At 38.9% G+C, this 12,750-nt stretch overlaps 1 protein-coding gene across 3 annotated transcripts in view; it reads left to right on the top strand.

Annotated features, from left to right (window-relative positions):
- The window catches only part of LOC102232487 (ABC transporter G family member 23-like), a 37,680-nt gene continuing 24,930 nt past the window's right edge, over positions 1–12,750 (top strand). Inside the window, exons 1-5 of one of the 3 annotated variants that reach the window (XM_023327437.1) lie at positions 1–105; positions 4,154–4,302; positions 6,684–6,843; positions 9,126–9,280; positions 10,319–10,426. In XM_023327437.1, the coding sequence (XP_023183205.1) occupies positions 28–105; positions 4,154–4,302; positions 6,684–6,843; positions 9,126–9,280; positions 10,319–10,426 (650 nt within the window). In that variant the 5' untranslated portion in view covers positions 1–27. Of the gene's footprint in view, positions 106–474; positions 646–695; positions 1,300–4,153; positions 4,303–6,683; positions 6,844–9,125; positions 9,281–10,318; positions 10,427–12,750 lie in introns of those variants that run through there. The other 2 variants (XM_023327438.1, XM_023327439.1) reach the window with 2 other exon arrangements.

The following is a 12,750-nucleotide window of genomic DNA, read 5'->3' as shown; positions in this document are numbered from 1 at the left end:
CTCCTCCTCCTCCTCGCTGCGGCTGCCATGGCTGCGGAGGCTTCCGGCCGGAAAGATGCGACCATCACCGGCCCAGCATACTCCACCGAGATGCGGGAGCAGCTGGTAAGTTGCTTTTGATTTTTTTAAAAAGAAGAAATGCACACACACACACAAAAAATGCTTGCGGTGCGCATCGAGGCTCTCCTCCGTCTATAGAGCGGGCCTTGATGCGCCGCTGCACCGGGATGGAGTTCAACTCTGCTGGATGCACGCAACCAGAAGCAGCCGTGTCATGTTTTGGCGTTTTCTCTCATGCGATGACTAACTTTATGTGTCAAATATTTAGGAATAGGGTTTATGCGCAAAGGGAGCAAGGATGCGCCTTATCGCAGGTGGTGTTGGATGGAGGCGGAGGGGGGGAGAGAGAGAGAGAGACATCAGTGGCTCACATCCTACGTGACGCGCTGCTATGTCAGGGGGAGAAGTGAAAGTGGAGGGTCGGCCCGAAGCGTAGCTTATAAATACTCTGTGATTGGCCGGCCTCGGAGCAGTCGGTTCTCTTTTACTGGCCGCGACTTTCCGCTTTTTTAAAGAGTCTACGCAGGAGAGCTCGTTTTCTTTCACCCGGCGATGACGCAAGTCCCAAGCAACTTGGCAGGAGAGGTAGGAATTCTTCCTGATCACCCCAGCGGGGCGAGCGGTGAACGAGAGCAGACCTGTTGGGTTCACTTAGGTCAGTATCGGAGGGAGGAAGTGGGTTCTCACAGTGCAGAGGACCAGTCCAGTGTTTCCATTAATTACAGCCCGTCTTCCGATTGGAGCAGAGACATCTGGATTCGGATCAAAATCGGAAATTGGGAGCTAAAAAAAAAAGTCATCTTCGTCATTATTATTTTTATTATTATTTTCAAATCGGTGCTTTGGAAGGCAGCTGCTGAACGGTGAAGAGCAAAATGTGTTCTTGTATTTGATACCTTGTAAGGACCGTTCACCTGACACACACCAAGCCGAGGGGACCTATTGGTCCTTATGGGACAAAAATGGACCCCATAAAATGAAGCGTTGTTTTTGGGTTAAGGGTTAGATTTAGCTCTCTCTCTCTCTCTCTGTGTGTGTGTGTGTGTGTGTGTGCTATTCTAACGGAGTATTTATTAAAGAAGGAAGCTTGCCTTTCTCCACCTGCTGGCTCGTGAACTAAAACCTGTTCTACAACTTAGTTGAGATGTTTGTGTCAAGTGACATTCACATACACAGTCAGGAGTCAGTTGCTCTGCAGCCTCTGGACCGTTCACTTTCTACCCACGTCTTCTCTCCTGGGTGAGTCTTATTGCTGGAATTCTCCATCAAATCTTCATCAGCAATGCAATGTCAACATTTCCTACACAGTTTAGTTTCTATGTATGTATACAAAAGCAGGGTTCCTCTTAAGCAGAGCAGAAGTGTATTAAGGGTGAAATATTTAGGCTACAGTAGCAAAGGGTAGACCGAGCAAATGCTCCAGATTATGCAATGCAATCCCTCTAATCTCCCTGCTGGAAAATGAGAGATTCCGGATTAAAGGAGGAAGTTAGTTTGGGGGGAAACCGCAAAAGAAATGCTGTGATTACAGCTTACTGGGTTCCTGGTTGGTTTTGGAACCACATAATTTGTGTCCTGATGGCTGGAAGGCGGTGATGCAAGCATATCGCGAGGAACGTCCGAGTACGTTCCCGTAGGTGCTTTGCGACGTGACGCTTCTCTGGTGCTTTTCAGGTTGAGGGGCAACGTAGTTTGGGTTCCTGCTTACAAATTCTGAAAGAATAGACCTGGATCTCACCCTAAGTGATTTGGTGGCCGCGTCCTCAAGTAGAGGTCGAACAAACAATGTTCGTTTTTTTTTCCAGCAGATTGCATCAAGGTTAGATACGCTTATTGCATCAAGGTGCAATCTGCTGGATTCTGTAGGAATGAAACTCAAACAAGGTGTCTGAGTGACTTGCACCGCTTGAATCCATACTTCTTTTGTCCTTTCGGCAGTGAACGTTCATACGTTTAAAGCACATTATTTCAGACAAAGATTTGTCTGAGAGTATGAATAAAACTTTGAAAATATTGAGGGGGGAAAAATTATATCATTGACAGTGAATAAACTGTGAATTTTAATACAAGTTTATTCTGCGAATACACTTGCGTAACGGTTAGATACGCCTATGAAGCAAAACAAAAACTGCACCAAAAACAAGGTATTAATTGGTGCGTTTATAGAATGAAAACTCTGGGAGGTATTAATTTTAACGATCAGGAAGAAAAACAACAATATATTTCTGTATTTGTCCTGCTGATCCAATCAAAGAAAATCAAGGGGAAATTGTCTAATTGTTCATCAGCTCCAAAAAACAAAACAAAAAAACTTTCTAACTAACTTTCACATAAAAAATTTAATGTTTTTCTAAGCGATTTAAATGTTCCACTAGGTTTTGCATTCTTAGCAGTTAAAATGATGAATAAATCTCTGGGAAAAGAAAAGGTTCCAGAAACAGATGGCTTGTTCGCCTTCAGACACCTGCTTGACCAGACTGAGGAAACTGAACAAAGGAAAGTTACAAATTACAGCATTAATTTTGTTCCATCCAGGCCAATTCACCACATATAGGCAAGTTTATTCCTTTAGAAATAACTCGGATCTGAGCAATCCTGTCGGTGTAAGACAAATAACCACGCTGACCTTATTGCAGCATTTCCAAAGCACAACTCCTCTCCGACACTATTAGTACAAATTGTAACCACAGAAGAAGTCCAAGCAGACTTTTGACCGAGTGCAGACTGTACAAAATCTGATCAGGCTGCTACCTCAATTCAGCTGATATAAAAAAATGGATTGTTCTTTGTTTATGTGGCTTATTTTTCTGATGATTTTCCCACTTGACTGTCGATTTGGACAAAGTTTAAACCTGTTTGCCAATTTAAAAACTGTCTTTCTAAAAACTTCATACTAGAATTCTACAGGAATCTAATGAAAAGAAGGACAGGTTTGATTACAGAGTACAAAATGATTGGTGAAAACATCTTTGTCTGTGCCTTTGATAGTACAACAGTCATGAATCTGCATCTAGAAGACACCGCAGAGTGAACTCAGTGGTTTCTGGGGGTCATAAGTTTACCAACCCATCATTCACTTCCTTTAGACCCAGTTAATGGAGCCATTCAAGCCACGAAACAAACCTAACATTTATTCAGTCAACAGCCTGCTGGTTTGTTGCTCTTTACTTCATAATAAATGATGGAAAATATGCTTGAAGGAGTTTCTCAAAATGAATAATTTCAGGATTGAGCCTCTTTGTGAAACAAGTGAAATTAGCTTCTTTTTAAGCAGCAGCAAGACACTTCTATAAATATTTGCCAAGATACACAAAAATGCATGTTGTAACTTGAGCAACAAGTGGGCTTTTCCACAAAATGAATTTATCGAGTACGGAAATATTTTTTGCTTTTTCATACAAAGCAACAATGAAACCGATTTACGTTTGGCAAACAATGGAACCAAAATATGCCAAAACAAAATGTGCTCCTGTGGCATTTTTTCCCTCCGTCTTAAACGTAAGATTTGTAAATATGCACACAAAGACAAACATGAAGCAATTCAAGGAATGCTGGTGGACTGTGGGAGATTTTATATTTTCTGTCTTAGCAACGGACTTTCACAAAGCCAGGGCAGTAGCTCAAACAAATAAAAAATGTAAAAAATGAAACCTAGTGTATGTTTTGGGTAGCTTCATTAGTCATAAGTATTGTGCTGATACACATGTATAAACACTATACATGGGTATATTTTGTTTTTTACATTATTGTAAAAAGCAAAACAAACCCTAGTTCTTTTTTTAGAAGTTGAATTATTTAGTCAAGAATTTGCTATTATAAATCTTATCTATATAGTAGATTGCATCTGCAGTGGAAAATGCCAACAATGTATTGCTCTAAATTGGCTGCAGTCTTTAAAAAATGTGCAACGGTTTTCTGAATTGAGGTATTTTGCAGAGATAAAGCCGCACATTCAAGTCTCAATCTTATCACAGATTGAGACACAGATTGTAAGGTGCAAATGTTTGATTAGGAGCTGATATAGTAAAGGACAAGTGATCCGTAGCGTGAACTTTCACTGATGTCCTTTAATAAACTGTCCGCTCTCTTCCAGATGACAGAGGGAAACATGAAAAAAGACGTGGAAGCGTCTCTGCCTACCACACCGGACAACGTTGCAATCCGGTGCCGAGATGTATGCCGGTCGTACGGAAAGCTAAAGGTCCTGACCAACCTTAACCTGACCGTACCACAGGGACAGATGTGAGTACTGTCACGTTTAAGGGGGTTTTCACACCTGGCCGTCCATTAGACTCGGTTCGATTGGGAACCAAAATTACAATATTTGTTACATTTTTAGTTGGAGAGGTTCGCTTTCACTCTGCACCGATTTTCAAGAATTTAGGTCAGTATAGAAAAAGGTCACATGTGGCACTTTGGCTGGTTTTTGTGGAAAAAAGAAAAGTGCACCCCTCCTAAGTGCTAATGGAGTTAGCACTTAGGAGTGCTAACTCCTGAGCGCCGCAGTATGTTCTGCGACACCGCAGCTTTCAGCTTCTTGGAAAATTAGCTTCTGGTTTCTGTCCTTTGTCCACTGTCGCCGCTTTTTGTCTTCGTCATTTCTGAGCCCAGTAATAGAGGATTTACATGTGACTTTTTTCTATGCTGACCTAAATTCTTGAAATGACAAAAGTACAGTTCACTCAGAAATATGTTCAGGTTCAGATTACAGGTCACTACTGATTCTGGAGAGAAAAGGACATCATGTCAACAAGGATTCTTATCTATCTACCTCAAACATGCACAAAATAATGAATCAAATTCACTGTACAGAACCATATAAGTTAAGTGCCTTACAAACATTGCAAGACGTCTTCAGACCGTGTTTAATCATTTAGCACAATAATCACATCTTGCACCATACCTCGCTTGTCTGCTGCATAGAGATAGACCATCTAGACTGCACAACATGCTGCTTAAACCACAGCATGTAGTGCAGGATGACATGGTGTTTCTCAAAAGGATGATGTAACATTCAAAGTGTGTCACGACGGTCATTAGGGTATTCCAAGTATGTGTGCTAGAAGAACAGGCAACTTTGTTCTCCCTCCCAGGGCTGCAAGAAAAGAATGACATTATTTTGTTCTTGCAACCCTGGCTTGAGGGATTCTTACACGTTTTCCTGGACACATATTCTGTTGAGAACGTTTTGTCTTCCAACTATCACAATCAAACCCTGCAGTGAGAGGGAACTATGAGGAACCCAGAGTTCTGCACTTTAGGACTTGTTCTTGTTCTAGCGAGGGTAATAGAACACATTTGTCTGTTCTTGTATAGTATTGATCTTAAGAATATGCGAAATGTGCTGTGATAGCATGTCTTGATTTAATAAAAAATGATAAAAATCAAACCTGACAACTTTTGTTTTCTTGCTTTAACTATTGTGTAAAAAAACCCCAGAAACCGTGTTGTTATAAACTTGTTTATGATGACAAGATTTTCATCCATATGGTTGTTAAAACAACATAAAAAATTCTAAGAGCTTGGATTTTCTTAGAGTAGCATCAAATGTAATTAAAGCTAATATTAGGGAAATAGATATGGAGTAGCCTACCTTTTCTTTGAAAACAGGCCCAGGAAGTATAAACTGCTAGCGCGTCTTATCATAAACATGTTTTTAAGTTTTAGAAACATGGATCTAAAAGCTAAAACAGTTTTTAATTAAAAAAATGTAAGACTCTGATTGGAATATGTTTTACCGTAAAAATAGATCAATTAAGTCTATTTGCTCTTTAAAACTTTTATTCTAAGCTAAATTATTCACGGCCCTGAATACCGGTAATTTCCATAAACTTTATTTCAAGTGATCTTTTTCAGAGTGTCATATTCTTTTCAATAAAAATAAATGTATAATACACCTTCCATTTTTACTTATAAATATTTCAAGATCGTAAAATCAGGATGAAATTTTACGAGGGTATACTTGCCATTTTCTCCATTTAGCTTAGCTAAGCTATCTTTGTATCTTTACTCTTAAAGTTAAGCTAAATAAGCAAAAATTGTGATATAACCATGATAGACTAGTAAACAATAAGAATATAGCATGTCTACTAAAAATTCAAGTGACTTATGGCACAACAACAGTTATAAATACTTTTGCTAAATGCTACAACACAAGAAATTACAGTAGTTTGCCTCTTCGCCAAGTTTTTTGGGCTCATAGCTGCACATTATTCATATACCTAAACGAACCAAGCTCTCTAACCGAGACCTATTGGATTATTTTTCATTGTTGTTAAGTATTTTCTGTATTTATGTAGATGGATAAAATAATAATTTTCAGTGGAAATATTCAGAAGCTGAGAATCTGCACTGAAAACTCAGTCACCTAGCAACATTTCTACCACGCCTGAGATGGTCCCTCAGGTTCATGATTATGTCTCCACCAAAAGCCTTTAGTCAATCTAACATGATCATGTTCAACACAGCTTGAATCCAAACCTGATGAGCCGAGTGACACGTGTGCAACGGAAATTGTTACAGAATGTGCTGGTAGTAGAATTTTGTTTTGTTTTTTACCTTGTTTGGTAAATCTTCCTTAGTTTCACGCTCACGTGTGAATTGTTCATGATTTTGTTTTGCAGTTATGGCCTTTTGGGTCCCAGTGGATGTGGAAAAACGACACTTTTAAAATGTATGGTAGGAACACTGAAAATATCAAGAGGGCACATCACTGTGTTAGGGAAGCCGCCTGCATTTCCTGGACATGAGGTCCCAGGGAAGATGGTTGGATACATGCCACAGGTAAACTGCAAAACGTCCCTTACAATCATTCACTCAAAAGTCTCGAATGTTTTGGAACAACAGACACATTAACTCAAAAAACATTCTATGGGAAAATAAAACTGTGTTACACTTTGCTGTCACCCTTCGGACAAGGTTTTGATTTTTAGCTTGTTACAAATCCACAGATTTCTCACATAACAGTTTCATAAGTGTAGGAGTGTGGAAGATTTTAGGTGTGACCCAGCTGTAATGTCAGTGTTTTTTACAGAAAACTCTAGAGCCAGCTTTTATGTCAGTGAGCTGCTCTTTAGGACCCAAAATCCCTGCCTCGCGCCGGGGCTTCAGTAATTTAGCCTGTGTTGCTAGGCGATGTGAACCTGCAGCGTGAACTCGTTACTGTCAAACTAGAGTTCAGATCTGGGCAGTTGCATGCATGCTATCTGCAATCATGTTGCCTTAGGCGTCCTGTTCATCCACACAGTGTGACACATATAGAGAGACAGAACTGACATGTGAAAGATGTGGCGCTATGTTACTTTTCTTTGATGCCAAGATATTTCTTTTCTTACAACTCAACAAGAGATGTCACCAATAAATAGTAAACCACATGAATGTCATGTCATAGGGAAATATTTTGTGTTTGTATACTCTAATAATTTGGATGTTTTTGTGTTTTTTTTAAGGAAATGCAGTCTTAATCTTAGATTTTTTTGTATATTTAAATGACATTTAAAGCATGGTTATTGCATTTTTTTCGTCTTTGAATGTTCAAATTTGTTCTGGTATAGGTCTTAATGTGTTACTCCTAACTTTTTAGATATCAGGTTCTAGTTAAGGATCAATAGCGGTTAATAACTTACCTGCAGGACATCAGTCTTAACCACCTCCGTGATCTGCTCTCACGAGAGGCCGTAGATCACAGGTGTCAAACTCAAGGCCCCGGGGCCAAATCCGGCCCGCCGCAGCTTTTCATGTGGCCCTCTAGACTCCAAATTACATCAGTAAGTCCCTCCAGTTTTTCACAAATCCTGAAGATTCACACAAAATGAACACATCCCCACATTTATTCTGATTTTACTGCAAGTTTTCCTCAAAATTGGTCAAAAACATTGAGTTTAACTGACTGCTGCCTCTGATGTCAAGAAGTAGACAAGTGATAAAAAGTCACATTTAACATCATACATTAGCAAAAAATATGAAACTCCTTAAATATTTCTATCTTAGTTTCACAAAATATGCGATTTTGATTACAAAAAGTACCAAAAACAATCACAAAATCCCAGAGGGACGGCTATTTATTAATATTTTAACTCATTATTAAAACTATAATGAGTTTTATCAATCCATTCTGGCACAATCGGCCCTTTAAGGACATTCAGATTTTTGATATGGTCCAAAGTGAAACTGAGTTTGACATCCCTGCCGCAGATGAAGAAAACAGCTGGCCTGACTGGCTGCAATCACAGCAAACTTCTACCATATTAAAACATTACACAAAGCGCTGACTGTAATGTTCACAAACTCTATTTTATAACCTTTTTAATAACAACTCTGTTAGCTCTGGGCGATTATTTACTCAGAAGCCGATGATTAAGGAAACAGGAAATGGAGGTTGGGGGCCGTGGGCCATCAGTCGCCTTCCTTTGGGAAACATACGTGAATTTGTTACGTGAATATTGTTACCAATTCATTGTGGTACAAGTTTAAAGGTCGATCTAAAAGGGTTTGTATAAACGAATCAGCATTCATACGGAAAACAAAATGCAAAAAGAGTTATAAACTGCAGGTAGGATTTTACCTGTTTGTTACTTGAAATCTTTAGTTTTACAGGTAGGACAAACAACCATGGTCACACACAGTCACTGCTAAAGGCATTTCAGAGTGACTAGTTAACCTACCAGGCATATTTTTGGACTATGGAGGGAGTCGCAGCACCAAGAGAGAACCACACATTCACAAGGAGAATGCTTCATATGCTGGGATTTGAACCCTGACCTTGTTTTTTTACACATCAACTGCCCCACCAAACAGGCCTTCGCCAGAACATCACTTCAAACGTTCTTCTTGTTAAGCACACATTTTTTAGTCGTGTCTTTAACACGTTGAATAAACAAAAGTGATTGTACGCTATCATGAAAATTCATGTTTTTGTGCGTTCATAAAAGAATCACGCAACAACATGTGGAAAGACTGATATCCCAAGACATCCGCTGAAGTGGAACCTACAGGGTTTTTATTGCTTCTAGTGCAGAAAAACACACGAAACTAGTTACAACAACGGGTATGTTTGTGTTGCACAGGAACTGGCGTTGTACAACGAGTTCACCATTAGCGACACCTTGACTTTCTTTGGACGAATCCATGGCCTGACATCGAAGGAAACCCAAGCGCGCATGAACTTCCTCATTGACTTCCTGCATCTACCTCAGAAAAACAGCCTAGTTCGAAAGCTCAGGTAAAACTCATGTACCACTTTACAGGCACTTTACATTTAGTAACGACTTTAAAGATCCCGCACTTGGATGTGCACCTGGTCGAGGCTAAAAGCATTTTATTGTACGATAGAGCCAGTTAATGATGTTCTGTGGACTTTGAACCTCAAGTTATCTGTATTAGTGAACCCACATAGGCGGACAAACATGATCTCTTCTCCTGAGAGGCTGTAAAGCAACAAAGCAGTCAGAGCTTGTCTGATAAGCGCAACGGGGGAAAGTTCAATTATGCTGCCGTTTTATGACTATTATGTTCACTGCAGTGTTGACAGAACTGAAATCCCTTGTTAGGCTTACTATTACTTAAACTGGGTGGAACTATATTTTATTAAGCTTCACTTTTTCACGTTGTTGTGTTCTGTATAAGCTCTACCACGGTTCTGATGCTGATAAAGTTCTCTTGTTTCTCTTTAATTTGGTGTAAAAATTCGCTTCAATGTCCTCTGGTGTTATATTTTGAAAAGATGAAGGGACGAAGCTTCATCTGGAAAACATATACATAAAAAAAGATCAAATCGTGCATTTTATGACTAGTTAGTCTTCATCTTGTTCTTTTTATTATGAAATTGTTTCAGCTCTCCCTGCCACTTTGCCTTATTCAGTAATGAAGTCTTATTATGCGGGTGTGAATGCTGTGGCCTAATATAGGAAAGTCCATAATACACACCTCACTAAAATATGTCTGGTATGCACAAACATGTTGCATATGTAGCCTTTACAATGGCGTTTTGTGCATTTAATTATTTTATTATGTCATATTTGATTAAAATGCAATGTTAGATGTATTTTCTCAGTTGTTTTTAGACGATGTCACCCCTGTGGTTAGCTGTTGTTTACCTCTGTACCACCAGGCAGGTTTGTCTTGACCGTTTTGTTCCGGAAGCTTCCAGCTCCCACTTTTTCGCCTTCCTCTGGATCAACCAGTTACGAAACAACCGGCGGCACTGGCGAAGGATCGTCCTGTGTATTTTTTTCTCACGTTTTGTCCCTGTGCGTCACAGCGGGGGTCAGAGGCGGAGGGTGTCTCTCGGAGCTGCCTTGCTGCAGAATCCTGAGCTGCTCATCTTGGATGAACCGACGGTTGGAGTGGACCCCGTGCTTAGAGCCAAGTATGTAGCCGCCTGTCTGTTCTCTGTGAGTCAGGCAGCAGGTCTGCAGACTGCGCTTCACAATCATGTGGAACTTTCCAGATGCCCTTACACAAACACAACCCACTAAAGGGAGACAAAGGGATACAACTGAGGCCCAACTGGGTATAAATCCTTAAGGTCTGATGGAACCAAATATTTGCATACATTGTATATATATACAAAAGAAACCACATCACATTTTTTTGGTCACATTTCAATCAGACTGAAGTTCTCCTGTTTCAGCTCAGTTAGCATTAGGAAAATTATTTTTTATTTCCTAAATGCTAGAGAGATTAGAGATGTTTTGGGAGATTTTTCTATCACTTTCTTTAAAGTCAGCAGTTCACATGAAGCTTGCAATGCCTTTAGATGATGATCTCAGAACTTTGTCATGGCTTTTACATCCCACATCTGAAATGAGCCGGGTGGCAGCATCATGTGTGCATGTTTTGCGACAGGAGGGACTGGTGCACTTCATACAAAACATAACACCTCAGAACGTCACAACACAACAATCAGGAAGTTACAACAGGAAGTAAAGCCTGGTGGCCCGCCAGGCTTATAATACACTGGGGGAAACCTTGCAGTAGAGGGGCCATCAGAAATATTTGATTTCATTCCAGGAATGGGCCAAAACTTCAGCAAAGCTAAAAGTTTTGTATAATTCAGCATCTTTATCTACACATGTAAATATCTGGTTTGGACTGGATTTGTATTTTAGTTGGATTTTGTTTTTTTTGTTTTGTTTTACATAGAAGTAATATTGATAGTTTCTTTTTTCATTCTTGTCTTTCTAAACAAATGTCTCTTTTTTCATGTCGTTACAAGGATTTTATCTCTATATTTTTTTTTCCTTTCTGGTGATAAGTTTAAATTTAGCAAAGATGATCGGATGAATCTTTTTCGACACGATGATGAATATCATCTCGGTTCCAAATGCTTGAAAGTAGATGAGCAAGAAAGTATTTACATTAAACTGTAGTATCAACTTTATCAGCTAGAAAATGTTTCTTTGGAACCACGCCGTCTCATAAATGAATAATCAAATCCTCATGTTAAATCCTTTTATATCGCCTTATCAATTTGTTGCTGATCGCTTTAGTCATCAACTTAAGTTTATTGCCGTAGCTTTTGTTTTTCTCCGCAGTGCGTTATGTTATCTGCAGACCATAGGTGTGGGTCAGTAAGATATTCTCTCAGTATGATAACGTTGAGCATCAATGCCACATCATTTTCAGTTTTCTTACCTAATTTCAGGATTTAATTGTAATGTGTTTAATTGATCAAAGGTTGTAAAAAAAAATATGTTTTTAGTTCAAACCAGAATATTGCGTACAGCACAAAGGTAAAGTTTGGGCTTAACAAAATGACTGTTGATCAACTAAAAGAGTTAATCATTTTTCTGAAACCCTTTTTTTTTCTGAAACCAATATATAAAATCTTTTAAAATGGAGCCATTTCTGTGAATTTATTCTTATCTTTTTAGGGACATAAATACACTAGAATTTCCTCTTGAAATGCTGCAACGGTTCTAATTTTCTATCTTTACCTTCATTCTTTATCATTAGAAGATTTTCTTCAGTGCTCGGTCAGATGAAGTTGGTTCTTTGGACATGTGGCACTTTAAAAAAAATCTGCTGACATGACTGTAAGCAAGGGGAAAAGACTTCTTTCAGCACACTGACTTGCAGTGCACAGCAGCAGGTGCAGATAAGACAATACTAAGCTGGCATCTCATTAAAAAAATTGAAAATTTGATGGGTTTTTCAACTGAAACATGTCTGGAACCAGGTCATGCTTATTTAATACTTATGCTTGTACATGAGGGAAAATGACAGCGGTATGTTATTCTGATGCTTAATGAATTTCAAGAAAATCATGATGTCAAAAACATCCGTATATTCATTTCATCATGTATTCCTGATTATTCATACAGGGCCCCTTGGGGCTGTACTGAAACCAAGTATTTTATTTACACTTCAAATAAGACGAAACCAATTTACTGGTGACTTTTCAGCGACATAAGAGCTTAAATTCAGTCAATAATTTCTTAATACTGATTAAAAGAAAAAATACTAGCTCCACTGGCCGATTATTTTGCTTATAGCTAGACTTTTATAAGTGAATCTATGAGTAATTTGCCAGAGGATCTGGTACATTTTTCATAAATATCAAGGAATTATTGACTTATTACAAGCTCCATCATCTTGCTCAAAATTGGTCTTATTTCCAGAGTAGTAAAATATTTGCAGATAAAAAGAAAAACTTGGTAAGATTTTGAGTTTTTGCAGTGTTGTGTCCAC

The sequence above is a fragment of the Xiphophorus maculatus genome, chromosome 22, assembly GCF_002775205.1.
Source record: "Xiphophorus maculatus strain JP 163 A chromosome 22, X_maculatus-5.0-male, whole genome shotgun sequence".
Taxonomy (NCBI): Eukaryota; Metazoa; Chordata; class Actinopteri; order Cyprinodontiformes; family Poeciliidae; genus Xiphophorus; species Xiphophorus maculatus.
The sequence above is the reverse complement of the archived record's forward strand: the minus strand, read 5'-3'. Positions and strand labels throughout refer to the sequence as shown.